Source organism: Rattus norvegicus, chromosome 8 (assembly GCF_021556685.1).
Source record: "Rattus norvegicus strain SHRSP/BbbUtx chromosome 8, alternate assembly SHRSP_T2T, whole genome shotgun sequence".
Taxonomy (NCBI): Eukaryota; Metazoa; Chordata; class Mammalia; order Rodentia; family Muridae; genus Rattus; species Rattus norvegicus.
The window spans coordinates 22,443,996-22,462,639 of NC_141541.1; the positions used below are offsets into that span (position 1 = coordinate 22,443,996).

The 18,644-nt window shown below is 38.8% G+C and overlaps 1 protein-coding gene across 1 annotated transcript in view; it reads right to left on the minus strand.

Annotated features, from left to right (window-relative positions):
• Muc16 (mucin 16, cell surface associated) overlaps positions 1 to 18,644 on the minus strand; it is a 203,053-nt gene that overhangs the window by 77,051 nt on the left and 107,358 nt on the right. Inside the window, 17 exon segments of the mRNA NM_001428753.1 lie at positions 2,364 to 2,431; positions 4,085 to 4,209; positions 6,160 to 6,216; positions 6,441 to 6,476; positions 6,588 to 6,760; positions 7,370 to 7,437; positions 7,624 to 7,748; positions 11,397 to 11,453; positions 11,621 to 11,656; positions 11,750 to 11,916; positions 12,979 to 13,046; positions 13,254 to 13,375; positions 16,216 to 16,272; positions 16,971 to 17,006; positions 17,117 to 17,289; positions 18,156 to 18,223; positions 18,445 to 18,569. Coding sequence (NP_001415682.1) covers positions 2,364 to 2,431; positions 4,085 to 4,209; positions 6,160 to 6,216; positions 6,441 to 6,476; positions 6,588 to 6,760; positions 7,370 to 7,437; positions 7,624 to 7,748; positions 11,397 to 11,453; positions 11,621 to 11,656; positions 11,750 to 11,916; positions 12,979 to 13,046; positions 13,254 to 13,375; positions 16,216 to 16,272; positions 16,971 to 17,006; positions 17,117 to 17,289; positions 18,156 to 18,223; positions 18,445 to 18,569 — 1,561 coding nt within the window.

An 18,644-nucleotide genomic window follows, 5' to 3' on the forward strand; every position in this document is an offset into this window, starting at 1 on the left:
CAAATAGAGGAGATAGCAATAAGTAGACTGACTAGTGGTTTATTAATTTGTTTTTTTATTTGCCTGTTTATTTTTCTAAAGAAAGAGAGAAATAAGGTGAAGACTTAGATGGGTAGGGAGCAGAGGAAATGAGAAAATATCAGGGAGGGGAAACTATGATCAGAGTATATTATATGAATTTTCAATAAAAGTTAGAGACAGAAAAAGACTTAAAGAAGAAAACCTTCATAAAAGTAAGTTTTATGTACTGTATGATGACATTTACTTGTGAGTTCCTAAATTATACTTAATTTTGTATTAAACTTTATAAAATTAAAAAAAATAATGCTAGAGAAAGACATAAGGTCTAAGTGGAAAATGTTTTTGTTCTAGCTCTAACATTTGGCAACTCTCAGTAATAGGCATGTTTTTTAACTTCTTTGAACCTTGGTATTTCTATTGGTCCAATGGGAATGATAATTATTACATTGAAAATATTCAGAAGGTTATATGAGGGAAACATTGAACTTTATGATTCTAAAACATACGTCAGTTGTACCTTCCCCAGAGTATATTTGTTGATGTAAAGGGATTTTTTTTTTTGTAATTATAGCTTTAGGATGAGAAGATGAGGTAATCAACATATGTTTCTAGCTAGATTTCTGAGATACATGTTATGGTTAATAAATGTCAACTTAAAAAATTCTCAAATTATTCATAGACAAAACTCTGGGCGTATATGTGGGGATATATTAAGATAATTGGAGTAAGAAGATCTACTCTGAATGTGTTTGGCACCTTCTAGTCAACCTACATGTAGGAAGTTTTTATATTCTGCTAGCAACTTCATTTTCCTGTTGAAGCTGCTATCAGTGTTACCTATTCCATCTTTCTTTGCCATTAGAACCCAACTTCATTGGCTTCAAACCTAGACTGGAGACCAATAGCTTTCCAATTGTCTTCTTGGCCTTCAGTACATGGTAGAAGCATTTACTATTGTAGACTGAGCAGTTACTGGACTCTCAGTCCCTCTAGGTTGCAGATGGCTATTGTTAGACTATACAACATGAATCTTATAAACCAAACTAATACATCCCTTTTAAAATATGCATCAACCAATAGATTCTTCTCCTCTGGAAAACTCTAACTCATACAATCCTAGTATATCCTACTGTACATAAAACAGTCACCCATAATAATGCCAATATAACAGTCTCTCTGTTCTGTACCATAGCGTCTGGCACATATTAACTCCTTGTTTTATGTGAAATATCAGGAATGGTTGGATGTGTCTCAGACTGTATTTAAAAGCTGTAGAGCATCTCTTACAAAGGGTCAGGCATGTCCCTTATTTCATTTGTAATTTGCAATTGTTTTGCCATATTGTTTCTAAGAAGTATTGTGCTAGAATGTGAGGATCATCATCTTTGACTTCTGTTATTCCACTGATCAAAGAGGTTGATTTAGGTGATTGACTTAGCAGGTTTTTCCTTCCTCTCTTACCACCAAAATGCATTCCTCCCAAAGCTGTACACTTAGTTAAAGTATATGGCTTTATAGAATACAGGAGGACCACTCTTCAATTAAGGACAGAGGAGTAGTTGTGATTCCTTAGAAAGAGTATCCAAACAAATTCTCAAGAAATACAATGTTAGATTAAATAATAAATAACCTCTAAATGTGAATACTGCAGAGACATGGTGCTATTGGGAAGTGGAGATTGCTGGAGAGGAGGGGCTAAGTGAGAGGTCTTTAGATTATTTAGGGTGTGTTCTCAAGGAAACTGTAGCATTTTAACCTGTTCTTTTCTTTTTTCTTTTCTTTTCTTTTTTTTTTTTTTTTGGTCTGGATGTGGTCAATTTAGCTCTGTTGCCCCTCCACAAACCAAAAGCAAGTAATCACCTAATTAGAGAGTTGGCTTAAATCTGTGATCAAAACTACACTTTTCTCTTAGATTTGTGATATACCCTGTTTGGTAGAATGCTGGCCTACTGTACATAAGCTCTGGGTACCATCGCACCACACACACTGGACTTGATAACAGACACCTGTAATCCCAGTATTTAACAGATAAAGGAAAGAGAATCAGAAATTTATGCTCAGATACATACTGAATTTTAGCAAACCTGAATGTGTCAAACAAAAAGACATTTCATTGTAAGTTTATTATTTCTGGGCTTCTTGTTTTGTTTTCTTTGTTTCAGTTATAGAAGATAATACACATACCTTGGAATATTGAAGTTAATAAGAAAGAGAAAAATAGATTCAGGCCTAACTCAGGGGGTTGCAAAAAAGGTTGAGAACAAAAGTAAGACTTAGACATAGAGAAATGTGTGAAGAAATTCTATCATGCCTTCTTGGGTGGTCTCCTCTATTGTTCTCACCTGAGTGAGGTCAGTCTGCAACCAGAGTCCAGTGGACCACCAGTGGCATTTTGAAACAGTGGTTTGAGCTGTGAAGAATAGAGAGGATTCAGTTATTGGTCTTAGTTGGGAAAAGTGGGAAGACCAAGAGAGAAGGAAGTGTGATACTAGAAACACTATGAATGGTACGGGAAGATGTGTGTGAGACTGGATGGGTGAAAGCGGCAGTAGAGATGTAAACCAATTAGAATTTGCAGCAAGGGCATTCATGAATGTGAAAATAAGAATGTGGTATACACCAGTGTTAGGTAATAAAGGTTAAGTGGGCAGGATTGTAAGTGGAATGTAGACAGGGCTACAGTGAGTTCAGGGGCAGTCAATGAGTGTGACAAGGGAGGGATGAATGGAGATCAGAGAGATGGAACAGGAACCAGTGGGTATAGGAAGAGAAAAGTAGAGAGGATTAGGATGGGTGGGCACAATACTGATGTAATACGATCAGAATATCTGATGCCAGATGTAATCAGGCATCAGAATGAAGTATAAGAGAGAGACAAAGGCAGTATTAGAATGGAGAAGGGCTTTAGTGAATGGGATGGGAATCAGGACAATTGTATGTCTAGAGAAGGTGGGTAAACCCACAACTGTGGGTAGGGCAAGGGCAGGTGGGTAGGTCACCAATGGTAAAGGCAAAATATGTAGGCATGGATAGAGTGGGTAGTCAGGACATACATTATCGGAGTAAGAGTGAGGTGGACAAGGCTGGAAAAAGTAGGTGAGGCAAACTATAGCAAGACAGATGTGGTAGGTACCAGTAAACCCAGAGATGGGAGTTTTAGCATGTCTTTAAAAAAGGGGTGCAGAAACGGAGGTAAGCAAGTCTTGAACTGATAGACAAACAATAAGTGGAAATGATAAGAAGAGGGATAGGTGGACTGGGAACAGGTGGGTGGGGACCAGAATATGTATGAGCATCTATAGGTTGGGCAAGATGGGGTTGTGAGTAGGACCTTAGTGAATAGAGGGGGCAAGAAAAACATGATATGGTAGGATTAAGAGGATGTGACAACAGTAGATAGGATAAGGGAGATGAACAGGTCACCACAGGAGAAAGCAAGAGAAGTAGGTAGGGCTGAAAGAGTTGGCCAGGGCACCATGGAAGGTCATGGGAAAAATATGGGGAGGAACAAATGGCAGACCAAGACAGGGAAGTGGTGGATAGGGCTTTAGTAAATTGCTTGGGCAAATCGATAGTAGGTGGGATAATCTTTAGATAGGGCAAGAAGAGGTGACAAGGTCTGGAAAAGATAGGTAGAGGCTCAGAGAATATTACAAATGTAATCTAAGTGAGCATTATTTAGGGGTAGTAACAGAGGGACACAGGTGTGGATGGGGTAGGTTTGCCAACCATCAGTGGCTAGACCTAGAGACCAGTGGGCTGTGCTGGAAGAGATAAAAGAGGTATCAATGAATGGGGCAGGAAGGCATGGATACAGTGAGTGAATGCAACATCAATGAGCCACGTAAGAGAAGGGATAGAATAATGTTGTAGGTGAGTCTTAAGTAGGTGAGGCAATAGGTAGGCCGGGTATTATTGCTTATGGCATGTAGGATGTGGGTGTTTGATAGTACATAAAACAAAGAAGAGAACTAGAAATCAGGTGGCAGGTGTGGCTGAAGTGAGCAAACAGGACAAAACGTGACAGAGTGGGTGAGGCAAGGGAGGTGGGCAGAAGTCTCACCAGGAGCTTCAGGATTTTCTCCACTTTATTGAACTTGGCAGATCCTGGGACCCACATGTCATTCATGTAGGGTAGGTTAGTGATGGTGAAGTTAAGAGTGCACAGCTGCAGAGCAGAGCTTGAGGCTGCAATTAGATTAGGGGAGAAGTTGAGCACTGAGTCATATTTAGAAGATTTAGAGTTTAGAACATATTTTATATTCATATCACTGGAACCCATACATTCATACTAGGGCAACAATTTGAGATGTCTCTCCCAGAATGAATGAACCCCTTATTTTGAATGATATGAATTCCAGCAATTAAACACTTATGGCAGTTAAAATATAATAGCACTATGCTTACAGTCTTGGTAAGATGCCATATTTTACAGCAGACAGCAGTTCTTGCAGAGATTCATAACTAGTCAAAGCGCTGAGAATAACTTTTTAGCACTTAGATACACACAGAACATCTGTATCACCCCTGCAAAGTTCAGGAATTATCACAAAAGAAGAGGAGGAAAGAAGAAAAAAGATGGGAAGGAGCTCTGTGGAATGCTGTCTTTAGCATACCACATGGCTGATGCACTTAAATTCACAGCAGTTGTTACCAATACAGAGTTCCAACATGGATGGAGGAGGGGGTCATCAAGCCACTGATAAATCGCTCATGCCTCTATCACTGCTTTGACTAATTGTTTTCTTCATCTTTTGATTCCCTTCATGTCACGGCATGGCAGCTGTACATAACTTTATCTATGCATCACTGACAGGTTTGTTCTTTGTGGCATGTCCATCAGAGGAAGAGACCTTAGATGTCTAGAACATAGGGATAATTTATCCGAGCAGGATCAATTCTCAGCTCAGAGTAAAGGCTTATGTTAGAGAATTCTGAAAAGAAACAAAAGCATTTAGAACCATGGAATTATTGGGCATATGTATGTGGCTATGTGGTATTCATATATGTGCCTGTGTTTGCATAGTGTGGAGCATATGTCTGTTCAGGTACATGTATCCATGTATCCGTGTGTGAAACCCATGGTTGATGTCAGGTGTCTTCTCCAGTCCTAGTCCATCTTTTTTTTTTCTTTAATTTTTTTAATATTTATTTTTATTCACTTTACATCCTGATTACAGCCCTCTAGGTTTTTATTTATTTATTTTTATTAACTTGAGTATTTCTTATTTACATTTTGAGTGTTATCCCCTTTCCCGGTTTCCGGGCAAACATCCCCCTAATCCCTCCCCCTCCCCTTCTTTATGGATGTTCCCCTCCCCATCCTCCCCCCATTGCCACCCTCCCCCAACAATCTAGTCCACTGGGGGTTCAGTCTTAGCAGGACCCAGGGCTTCCCCTTCCACTGGTGCTCTTACTAGTCCATCTTATATATTGAGGCAAGGTCTCTTGCAGAAAACCCAGAGCTTTTTCTTTCTGCTAATCTGTCTTTCTAGTAGTTCCAGAGAGTTCACCTCTTGCATTCTGGGATTACAGAGAAGTAGCTATGCTCATCCAGATTTTATGTGGGTTCTGGGAATACATACTCTGGTTCTCACGTTTAAGTAACAAGTGCATTATTTATGGAATTACCTCTTAACTCTCTATTCCCAACATGAGACCTGAGGAAGAGCAACAGACTCACCTCTGGCTTCTAAAAGTAAAAACACAAACAAGCATGTGTGCATGCATACAAACACACAATACACACACACACACACACACACACACACACACACACACACACACACACACACATTTTGGCCATTTGTTCAAATGGTCAAATTAGGAATCTGATAAGTTCATGAGTTGATGTTTTATACATTGCTTCCTGTAGACATTTTTCTTGACTGCTGATTAATATTTTTCTAAGTCTTTGAGGAAGATTTAGAAGTGAATAGATACCTACATTAAGAAGCAGGTACTAAAGAATGCTTGGACTTTGGAGGCCAGATGCTAGGGTAGGAAATAGTATTCTGAGAATTCTCAGACTTTTGAAGCCCTGTATAAGAGTCAACTTTGGGATTCTCTAGGACATACTTTTCCACCCCTTCTGCCTCCTGTAACTAACTACAAGAGCATTTTCAGAGAAAATTTTACCTGTGGGATTGGAGATGGGATTTGCTGTATTTGAAGAAACATTGCTAAGCATAGAGACTGTGGGGAGAAAAGACATTCATTTAGAATAGAGACATCATCTATGTAGAGACACCTTGAAGAATGTCCTAATGTGGGTTCTGATAGGTTTTAAATTGCTATTCATCTCATCTTGGAAGTTTGGTGAAGAATAAAATGAAAAGGCTTTTTTCCTTTTTTTTATTTCAAAAAGCTAGGTATAAGGATAAGTATAGAATGAAATTAAGGAAACTTAAAATACTCACCTCTGGGGGTGGTAGCCAGAATATGGTTTGTGTAACCTACAGAGATAATAGGAGATTCAAAGTATATTAGAATTGAGGAAAAGGAGGCCTGGAAAGGGAAGGTTTGGACTCTTCAATATAGCAAAGCACAAAATGGCTGATGCTCACCATTGACATAGAGACTGTTCTGGTCCAGGGTATAGGGACCCAGCTGGGTGACACCCTGGGTCAGACTGCTCAGCTCTCCATATATATGTTCACTTACTAGCTTGTTGCCAGAAGGGATGAGGTGATAGGTACAAATGACATCCACCCCTGTAGCTGCCCTATTTTTCTCTGGCCTGAAAAGGTTAAATAAGAAGAATGATGATAAATGAATTCCCTGAGGAAGGATTCTGAAATACCTGGCACAACATACAAGGGGTTCAGAGGAACAGAAATATCTGGTGCAGACTTATAAGTCAGTTGTACAATTTCTATCTTATTGACCTCCAGTAATGTGTGACCCTGGGCAGACAGTGAGTCAAGAATTTTTATCAATTACAAGAATCACATAAGCAAGTGTAGGTTATGGGAGAAGAAGAAGTCATAAATGAAACATACTAAAAATGATAATTAGAACACAAAAAATCAAAATAAGTGAGCATAAAGGGCATGTTTGCTTTAAGAGAAATTATGTGGGTTAACATTAGGGTTCACAAGAAATGTTCTTTTACTTTAAAGTAAGGAGAGATAGGAAGGAACACAGAGTGGATGATCAGAAGGAACTTGCAATGTTGTTGATTGACTGCTGGACAAGTAGTAGAATTAGGAGAAAATTTGAGACCAGATATGGTACTTCCTGAATTCTCCTGTGCACATGTTGTGTAGAAATACAGGGAGGAATTTGAACACAGTTTTTGGTCTGAGAGAACTTTAAGTAACTCTAGCCTGCTATTCTAAAGACTCACCTGAGCAAGACCAGCCTACAGCCCGAATACAATCGACCAACACTGGTTTTGTTGAACAAGAGCCTGAGCTGTGAAGAAGGAGGAGAGGGGTGAGGAGGAGAAATGAGCAATAGAGAGGACAGAATTGAGATGTGAAAAGCAGGCAATGGTGAGTTGGACTTGCATATGTACAATCAGGATGAAGAAATGGGTATTAATTTCTTCAAGTGGCATCACCAGTAGGTGGTGATGGTTGCAATGAGCAGTTCTCTCACCAAGCTTTGTAGGATTCTCTCAGTGATATTGAACTTCCTGGATCCAGGGTATCGCATATCCTTCTCAAACTCCAGGTTAGTGATTGTAAAGTTGATGGTGAAAGGTACCAGGACAGGGCTGGCTGCTGCAGAAGGGATGACAGAAAGACAGGAGCTCATGCTTTTATTTCTCTCTGGACTTCAGCATGAGGCAATAACTATATACATATTCAAGTACTGGAGAAAATTTTCCTGTAAGAAGCACAGGTTCTTTAGTGGGTGGGGAGGGAAGAGACATCATGAGATCTTCAACTTAATTATCAAGGATAAGTAGGATTGCTGTATAGAGGTAACTTCACTATAAAGCAGAATGGAAGTGTATCTTTCCCTCCAGGTAGCTATCTTAAGTCATCCTTGGCTTCTGAGTTTTTATAATGTAAATCTATTTTGTCTCTTCTCAGTACTATGTTGGGCATGTTCATGCAAGCCTATAATGTACTTGGACCACACCCTTCCCTCACACAACTCACAGCCTTCTACTTTTCTGCTCCCACCTCCCACCTCTCCCATTATTTTTGTTCCTAAGACATTACCACTTCAACACTTTTGTCATCCATTGATAAAAATTATATATAAACACATAAGGAACCTAAGGCCCTCAAATGAGAGGAAACATGATATTTGTCTTTCTGAGTATAACAATTCACAATGTATAGCCAGTTACATCAGTTTTTCTACAATTGAGAAGACTTATTGTTTATTGCTGCAATGTTTCATTTTGCATATGTAGCATGTTTTCTTCATCAATTTGTTTGTAGACATTACTGTTGGTTCCAAAACTCAGCTATCATGAAAAGTGATGCAATAAACACTGATGTGCAATAGTCTCTGAACTATGGTGAGTGAGGGTTTTTTGGGTACACACAATAGTACAAGAGGGTCATATATCAGCACTAATACAAACCAGCCAGAAAATGTAGATAGAAATTCCACTAAGATTCCATTTAACTTTTCTCAGAATGGTAGTCATTAAGCAAACAAACAGTGGTGTAAGGATGTGGAACTCTTCTACATTGTGAGTAATAAGTTATGCTATTCCCACTGTGTTGGAAACTAGGATGAAGGCTTCTGAAAAATAATCTACATCCTTTCTTTGAGATGCACATATTTATTATTGATTTAAGAACTAAGACATTAAATAGTATGTTTCAAACCACATTTCTAACTAGCAGAACCAGGCCACATAACTGTAGTAATGTCATGATTATATATGACTTTAAGTTCTTAGCCTAGAATCTTATAAATAAATAAATGAATAAATAAATATTACATAAACCTTCCAATAGTCATTAGAGGATATTTTTTCCTTTTTTGCATATATGTTTTCATGTATATTACATATGCCTGTATACATGTGCATTTGGAGCCAGACATCATGTCTTATGTCTTTGTTTTTCTACTTTTTTTGGTTTTCTTTCTGAGAAAAGATCTCTCACTAAATGTGGAACTCACTGATTTGCCTAGATTGAATGAGATGTAGGCCTCAGGAATGTTCCTGTCTTTGCTTTCAGTGCTATTATTACAGATATGTATTACCACACTCTTCTTTTTATGCAAGTGCTGCAGATATGAACTTGGTATCTCATGATTGTGATAGAAGTACTTTACTTGACTGATCTATCATTCCAGTCCTAATGTGATTTTTTTCATAGTAAGATTTTTTCTATAGTTCTTATACCTTTATGCCCAGGCAATATGCAGTCAAATAAGAAAAGATGCCAGTATCCATTGAAATTTGTTTGCAGACAGATCCAATTCTGTTTATTTTGACAGTTAATTTGTTATAATAAAAAGTAGGAATGAGTAGAGAGGATCACGCAAAATCATCATGTACTATAAAATGACCCATAGTTCTAATCTTGGCAATTGGACATTCACTCCCATGAATTATGCAGAGAAAAGGACCATTTCCTTATTAACTATCAAGAAGCTGAGACATACATGTATTTGTAAGTGACCTGCAGTTTCATTTCTTTAATCAACTCAAGAAAAATGTTTCTTAACACAACCTGCTGGTCAGTTGGTTAGTTATAGAAGTTATGCAGCTATTCTCAACTGAACTATTTTATAAATTGATTCTTAGTTAATAAGTTCACCAGTATCTATCTCTGAAAGGACTAAGGAAAAAATTATAAAGGAGAGGCCAAGAAGATAAATCAATTGGTGAAGTGACTACTGCAGAAGCATGAAAATTTAAGTCCAGATTTCTAGCACCCCTATTAAATGGGAGAAACGTGAAGCCAATCACTATTGTATAGGTCTGTAAACACAGCTTTAAATGGGGGAAGAGACAGATGGACCCCTGGAGCCCATTGGTTGGTCAGCCTAGTTGAATTGATAACTACAGATTTTTTGTAAGAAACTGTCTTTAGAAATGTGAAGAGGCTGGAGAGACTGTCATAATTCACTTAGTAGGATTAAGTAATGTTACTATAATTCCCATTTTAAAAGTGGAAAGACAGGCAAGTGGGAAGCTGGATAATTTGTTCCAGTTCATGCAACCACAAAGATAAAGATATGAATATTAATTGTAGCCATGAATGAGAAATGTTGCTGAAAGAGTCATGTGTTTGAATTCTTGGTCCATAGCTACAGGAACTGCTTGGGAAAGTTGTGGAACCTTGAGGAGGTGGAGCCTTGCTCAAGTAAGAGAGCCCAGTCCCACCTCCTTTCTATTTACTGACTTTAGATACATTGAGAACAGTCATCCTCCATTCCTACCACTATGTCTTCTCTTACATAACAAATTTTGTACTGCAAATGGTAACTCAGAACAAGCCCGGATGCCACAAAGGAGCTTCTTGTGGAGTATTTTGTTACTGCAATGAGAAAAGTAATAAAGTTGTATGTCACCAGATTGTACAGTTCACACTACTAGAGTCAAACAACACAAGTTGTTTAAAAGCACCAACTCCTTGTGACGAGCAGATGGATTTTCCTTGTTCTAGTTAAAAAGGTTTCTGGTACATTGGCAGTTTTAACATAGAAAAAGTGGGGAAGGAATTCAGGGAACAGAAATACTCAGCTTACAAATTATGGACAAATCAAACCTTTAAAATTCTACTAAAATGATAAAGCAGTACTTCTGTGGTCAGGAAATTGATACACGTTTATATTACAGGCATACTAATAATTAGCAGAAATAACTTTTTATCTATTTAATTTATTTAATAACAATGTATTTTTTTCTTCTCATCTCCCATTTAAACAAAACAAATCTAGCTCTTGTGTAGCCCAGGCTAACTTCTGATCCTTCTTTCTCCACCTCATAAGTTATAGGCATGAACTGAAAGGTTTACTTTATGTGATGCTGGTTGGAGTTCAGAATTGTGTGCATGCCAGGTAAGCATTCTATCAACTAGGCTACATTTTCAGGACCAAAAATAGTTATTAAGACCAACTTCTGACTCATTATTTATTTGATAGACTAGAGATTTGATCGAAGAATGTGCAAGCTCCTTGCACAACAGCCATTACAAACTAAGTAAATACCCCCATCAACTAGTCCTGGTAGAATGTACCCTAATTATGGATGTTGGATGATGTAGAATTCAAGGGACAAAAGAAATGGGTTCTAGGAAATGTTTTGGGTGCTAGGTTTAGTATTCAAAGATTCTGCAGGCACCTGAAGACACTATGAAATCTCTTTGGTGTCTTCTGACAGTTTTCATCTGCCTCAGATCTCTCCTTATTTTTAAATGACTGGAAGAATCTAAACAGTGGAGAATCCATACCTGTTGGTGCAGAAGAAATGTTCGGTGTTCCTTCAGAAACAGTTGCCAATACTGAAGCTGAGAACAAAGGAAAAACAATTATTTTGACTGTAGATGCTATCCATTAGAAGACATAATGAAATGACACCTCCCTTGTTCATCCCTAAATAAATGTGTTTCTGTCATGGGATAGAGTTTCAGATTCATGGACTTAGTAAATAATAATGAAGACTCAAGATACTCACGCCTGTGGGTGGTGGCCAGAATCTTCTGTTTATAACCTACATAGATAATGAAAAAGGAGTAAAAAATGAGTAGGATTGGGAAAGTAGGGGTGTGGAAGGAGAAAACTGTGTCTCTGAAATATAGCTTACCATTGACATAGAGTCTGTTTTGGTCCAGGGTATAGGGTCCTAACTCCATGATGTTCAGTCTTTTCAGCTCCCCGTATAAACGTTCTCTGTCCAGCCCTTGATTAGAAACGTTGGAGTGGTAGGTGCAGACGGCATCTACTCCTGTAGCTGTCCCATTGTGCTCAAGCCTGGAAAAAGCAGCCAAGGGAATTGACATTAAATGGGCTATCTGGGGAGTGATCCAGAGGTGTTTGGGACAGGTATGGAATGGGCCAGAAGAAGTGGAACATTTGGTGTATTGGCTGAAAAACCAGGCGTATACTCTATGAACATGATAACTTCTAATATTATCTTGTGACAAAGAGCAGACATGAAAGTAAATATGTTAAATATAATGCAAAACTCAAACCTACATCATAATGTCACAGTGCCTAGAGGGGTCATATTTATAATAGATGAAAACATGAATTAGGTATTAATAGCAAATGGAAATTCATATTGTCTTAAGAGGATTTCTATGCACAGAACTTAACCAGCCCCCAACTCCACAATTCTACTTTATTTCAAAGTCAGAAAAAGGAAGAATTAAGAGTATCTGAGCATTGAGATCCTGTGGCCGTTGCGGGCTATGAGGACAGCTGAGGACAAATGGAAGAATCAGGAGCTAATATGAAACTCAGGTGTTCTAAATTTTCCAGTGCTGCGGACATAAAGACAAAAGGCAAGATGACTAAACCAGAATAGGAATATCTTAGAAAAGTCTGATCCAACACAATTGTGATGTGTACAAGTGCATTTGTGTGTGTGCGCCGTGTGCGTGTACGTGTGTGTGTGTGTGTGTGTGTGTGTGTGTGTGTTCATGCTTATGTATACATATAGATATCAAAGAGTTTATTCTACCTCATGAGCCATCCATCTTGGCTTTTTGAAATAGGTCTCTCTCTCTCTCTCTCTCTCTCTCTCTCTCTTCCTCTCTCTCTCTCTTCCCCCCCCTCTCTCTCTCTCTCTCTCTCTCTCTCTCTTTCTCATTATGAGGCATAAGCCACACTGATTTAACTAGGTTGACTGGCCAGTTAATCTCCAGGACAATCCAGTATATACTTCTTCATTCTCAGTCCAGTACTGGGTTTACAAGTGCACGTTGTCATGACTGACGTTTTAGGTCGGTTCTGGGGATCAAACTCAGGTCAGGTTCAGTATATTGACTGAACTATCTCTCCATCGCTTGGGCTGTTATTATAATGTCTCACCTGAGCAAAGTCAATCTGCATCCAGAGTACAGGGAGCTGATACTGGTTTTACTGAACAGTGCTCTGAGCTGTGGAGAAAGGTGAAAGGCATGAGAACTATGCTGAGGATGAGGATAAGGGAAGCATGAGAAGAGCAAGTTGTTATCTGTGTTCAGCTCTTTCATTTATGAGCTATGAGTGAAGTTGCTGGGGTCTCCTTCCTGCTCATAAATTGTACTGGTGAGTGTAGCTTTCATCTGTAGATGAGCCAGTATACATTGGAGTGGATGTCTCACCAGTTTCTGCAGCACTCTCTCAGTGGCGTTGAACTTCCTGGATCCAGGATGACCCATATCCTCCACATACTCCAGATTAGTGACAGTGAAGTTGATGGTAAATGGCACCAGCACAGGGCCTGCTACAGTAGAAGGATGGGAGGGATAGGAGAGACACATTCTTTAAAGTTATTGAATTATTTTTTCTCTCTTTGAACTAGGATTGGGGATATCTCTATTAGTCAGAAGGGGTTTTTCAAAATTAGACAGTTTCATCATAAAGAAGACTCAGACATATCAAGAATAGATATGGTTACTCTTGACTGATAAATGTGCCATCAACAATAAAGGGAATATATCTGATTCTCTAAGAAGCTGAAAGTCATATAAGCTTTATTCTTTTAATTTTTTGTTTAAGAAAATGTGTTCTCTGACACCTGCTTATTGATTGTGTGTGTGTGTGTGTGTGTGTGTGTGTGTGTGTGTGTGTGTGTGTATCTGTGATTGAGTATATGTGCACATGTGTTTGGGAGTCATTGCATGTGGGACTGCATACATGTGAATAAAAAAATGACACCTAGGATGATTTCCTTCAGAAAATGCTGATCTTGCTTTTTTAAAAATGGGTCTTTAATTGGCTAAGTACTCATCATGTAAGTTAGGATGGATGTCCCATGAGTTACAGTGATCCTCAAGGCTACATTTCCCATGAATTAGGATTATAAGTACGTGACAATACACTCTTTCCTTCCTTCCTTCTTTCCTTCCTTCCTTCTTTCCTTCCTTCCTTCCTTCCTTCATTCCATCTTTCCTTCTTTCCTCCTTCATTCTTTTTTCTTCTCTCCTTCCCTCCCCCCCTCTTTTTTGCCCTTTCTGCTCTACCATCCTTTCCTTTCCCTTTAACATGTGTTCTGAGGAATCAAACTCTTATCGTCAGGCTTGCATGAAAAGCACGTTAAGACGTAGCTATCACATCAGCCTTTGTTATTATTTTTGTTCTAATTCATAAGAAACATATGTGTTAGTCTTTTGTGTGTGAAGTCCTATTTAAAGAGCTTACAAACAATGGATTTGTTATTTTTAATCAGGTAGTTATTATGATGTCCATTTAACAAATCCAAAACTTGGCACAATGTGGATGGGCAAAAATGGCTTAATGGGTTAAGCTGCTTGCTGCCAAACCTGCTGACTTGAGTTCTATTCCTGAAAACCACATTGTAGAAGGACAGAACAAACTCCTTCAAGTTGTCTTTTGACAGCCACTGTTTTATAGTGATGCACCACACACACACACACACTCTCTCTCTCTCTCTCTCTCTCTCTCTCTCTCTCTCTAACATACACACACACACACACACACACACACACACACACACACACAAACAAAAATCAATTAATGAATATAAAAAATATGGAGCCAATGGGAATTTAAATAATTTCCTAAATAATAGAGTTCAACTTGAAAACAGGAGGTTGGATCCCCAGTGCAGGGGAATATGGGGGAGGGACAGCACGGGGGATGGATGGGGAGAATACCCGTTTTGGGGAGGGATAGGGGATGGGGACTTATGGACAGGAAACTGGGAAAGGGATTAACATTTGAAATGTAAGAAATATATCTAATAAAAATAGGACATATTATTGTATTTATATATTGCTTATTTATTTAACATATGTGAACTTATTTTATTGTGTTAGCTTCTGATGACTTTTATATTATGCATAACATTTTAAGCACTTTATTTTAATGTGATTTTTACACAAATTCTATAATTTTTCTGACAAGGTCTCATATAGCCTATACTGGTCTCTAACCAGCTATGTAGTGAAGGATGACATATTTTATTATCCTGCCTCCATTGTCCAAGCCTTACAGGCATCCCTCAGCATGCTGAGTTTAAATGGGGTTGGGGGTAGAACTTATGGTTTCACGAATGTTAGGCCTGCAGTATACCACCAAAGCTATATCTATAACCAAGACTTTTGATTTTGAATCATGAAAATTTAGCATAGCAGTGTGATTGGGAGGCAGGTAATTAGATAACCATATGATATAGATCTCTCCATACTGGACTAAAATAGAAGTTGTCAACAAAGATTAAATTCCAAAGGGTAACAGATCAGTTTTCCTTGTCCAATTTTGAGATATTATTGATATTTTTCAAATCTAATTTCTTAGCTTTAAAAATTTGTGGTTGCAGAGGATATAGACACATATGTGTTAGCATGTGCATATGGAAGTCTAAGGACTACTTGTGGTAATGTGGTTTTTCCTTCTACCATGTGGATCCCAGGGAGAGAACTCAGGTTTGGAGCCTATATCCACTGAAGCATATCTACAGGCCTGAAATTTTTCAGAGTTCTCAGAATAAAAATGTTGCATATGGGGTAGGAAAAAAGCCACAGAACATAATCCTAAAAATAGAGGATTCGTTAGCTGATGATTGATTCATCAGGGTTCATCAATTTAGTACAAATCAATTCTTCTTTAAATGCCTAGTGAAAGAATATGACTATACTATTCACACATAGTAAAGCACCAGGTACACATTTAAATTAAACAATATAGTCAATAAGAATTATCCAGAATAACTGGTTATCTATTCAATAACAGAAGTCCTTTAAGCAAGCTGTAGATTGATTTGAACTGCTCAGTTGATAAACCAGTAATTTGACATTTTGTTGAGATAGACACTAGATATCTAGTCTCAGCCCACAACCCTGTTGCTATATAAATTTCTAAGGGCTGGGGATTGATTTAGAAGACAGTGGCCAGAGATAAGTTTCAGAAACAAGTTCCAGAAGTTCTGAGTTCCAGGGAATAGATAGGATTAAGCAGATTCTTGGTGGCTTTGAAGAATATGTGAAAATCATCAAAAGTAAATCTTAGGCTCATCTACACCATGTCACTTCTCCTACTCCTTCTCTCGACTCTAAGAATTCTAAAATCATTAGAAATATTTTAAGAGGGGAGAATGCCTACCTGTAGGATTGGAAGAGTTGCTTATCATCCCCATAGAAGCAATGGTCATCATAGATGCTGTGGGGGGAAATTGTCAGATGATCAGAGTAGAAAGGTCATTCATTAGCTTAAAGACATCTGGGAGAGAATACAGATGTTGGAGTTATTTTGTTTCAAAGTCTTCTGCTATCACAGGCTAAAGATGAGGTAGGCTTGTATCCTTTAGCAATTTCATCTGAGTTGAAACATTCATTCCGGGAGGGAGAGGGGAGGCTGGTGAGACTTACAAAATAAACATACTTTACAAGTAAGGCAAAAACTAGGAAATTATTGAGGACCCAAAATAATTGAAGCAGTGAAACACTTTGAGGGCAGAAGACACTGACCAGATCAGCTGCCTAGAAGAGACTGTGTGACTTAGTGTGACACCTGCAAGTCAAATAGTGAGATCTAAGGATACAGCTTGTGTGAGGTGTCACTCATGCTAGGGTGGCTATTGGTGATAAGGCTGCTTTGACTCATCCTGTTCTTGGGAATAACCCTAATAAACTCACTGCTCACCCAAGTTGGATAGTACTATAATTGCTACTTTGGTATGTCATCAGTTCCCTATCTTTGGTAAGTAGATGTTTTTGTGTCATGTATCTCCAAGAAATGTCTCAGACAACAGTTTGTGAAATGGAGATTAGGCCCTTGACTTCTTTCATTCAGAAATCCCATACCATACCTGGGGATCATAGGTGTGGTTGAGATTTATAGAAAATGAGAGTACTTACTCTGTGTAGTGGTAGCTACAATCTGACGTGTGTAGCCTGCAGAGCAAATGCAAGAAAGAGTGAAAATTTAGAATAACAAAATGGAGGTATGAGAGAGGAGAATGTGGGCTCATCATTACAGCAAAGTGAAGGTGGCCACTGTTTACCATCAACATAGAGACTTTTCTCATCCAAGGTGTAAGGGCCCAACCTGTTGACACCATAGGTCAGCCTGCTGATCTCCCAATACACCATCTTTCTGTCCAATCCATGGCCAGTGGGATCAGGGTAGTGAGTGCAGACAGCATCCACTCCTGTGCCTGTACCATCATTTTCAGGTCTGGGAAGGACAGATAAGATAATGGATAATAAATGGATTTATTAAGGAGGCATCCTGAAATATTGAGACAGGGCAGGAAGTAGCCACAGTAAATAAAAAGGTTGTTAGAGGGCCAGGGAAGTAGATTAACAGGTAGGGGTATTTGTCCCCAGTCCTAACAACCTGGATTTCATTCTTGGAACCCACATGGTATAAGAAGAGAGGTGGTCCCAATAAATTATCTTCTGGGTACATATGGATAGCATGATACTAGTGTTCACACACACACACACACACACGAACACACGCCGACAACCACACACATAAGTGCAAACACTCACACAGAGTCACACATACATACCAAACAAAAAACAATTTTTAAGAATGAAAGGGAAGATTGGAGCAGACAGGAACCAGCATTTGATTTTGAGCATAATGACTTCCACTAGACTGAGACAATGAAAAGTCATGTAGTCACGAATTTTTTTCAAACACAAAACTCAAATTGCTACTCTTGTGTCCTGGGATTGGAGGAGTTTATATATCCAAGAAAATTGAGAACTTGATTTAAGACTATCAACAAATGGAAATGTCAAGTTTTGTCTTCATATCAACCAGAGTGCAGAATCTGAATGTGTAAGAAAAAAAATCCTCTATCCCAAAGACAGAAAACGGGAATCAAAACTCAGACAGAATGAAAAAGAACAATAAAATTGTGATACCGTATACTGGGTGTGAAATAGAGTGGGGGAGGTGGTAGGATTGGAAAACATCTTGTATCTGAGCTTCCTCACTTTACCTAACCAAAAGCCATGTGGAAGGACAACAAGAAAGAAACTGAGTACATTTTTAGGTCTAGTACCCCAGTTCCTTACCCCAAAACCCACCTGAGCAAGGATAGTCTGCAGCTAGAATACAGGGCTCCAATACTGGATTTTTTGATCAATGTCCTCAGCTGTGGAAGAAGGTTAGAAGAGTGAGGGAAGATGAGCAGGTAGATGTGAGGCAGAAGTGAGGCTGGCAAGGTGGTGAGATATTTCATCCTTGGGGTCAGTCTGAGATGGGACAGGTCTTCTTGCAAGATTTCATTTTGGAGTCAGAGGTAGAGTTTTCTTTCTGGGGCACTGAAAGAGTTTACCTCTGTGCAGTGCTAGGCACAATGTGCACGACTCTCACCAGGCTCTGCAGAGTTCTTTGAGTGATATTGAACTTTCTGGATCCAGGGTTACGCATGTCCTCCTCAAACTTTAAGTTAATGATGGTGAAGTTGATAGTAAAATGCTCCAGGACAGGACCTGCTGCTGCAGAGGAGGTAGAAGAAAGACACAGACCAAGGCTATTGTTTCTCTCTGACTTGAGCTTGGGCACTAGCTGTG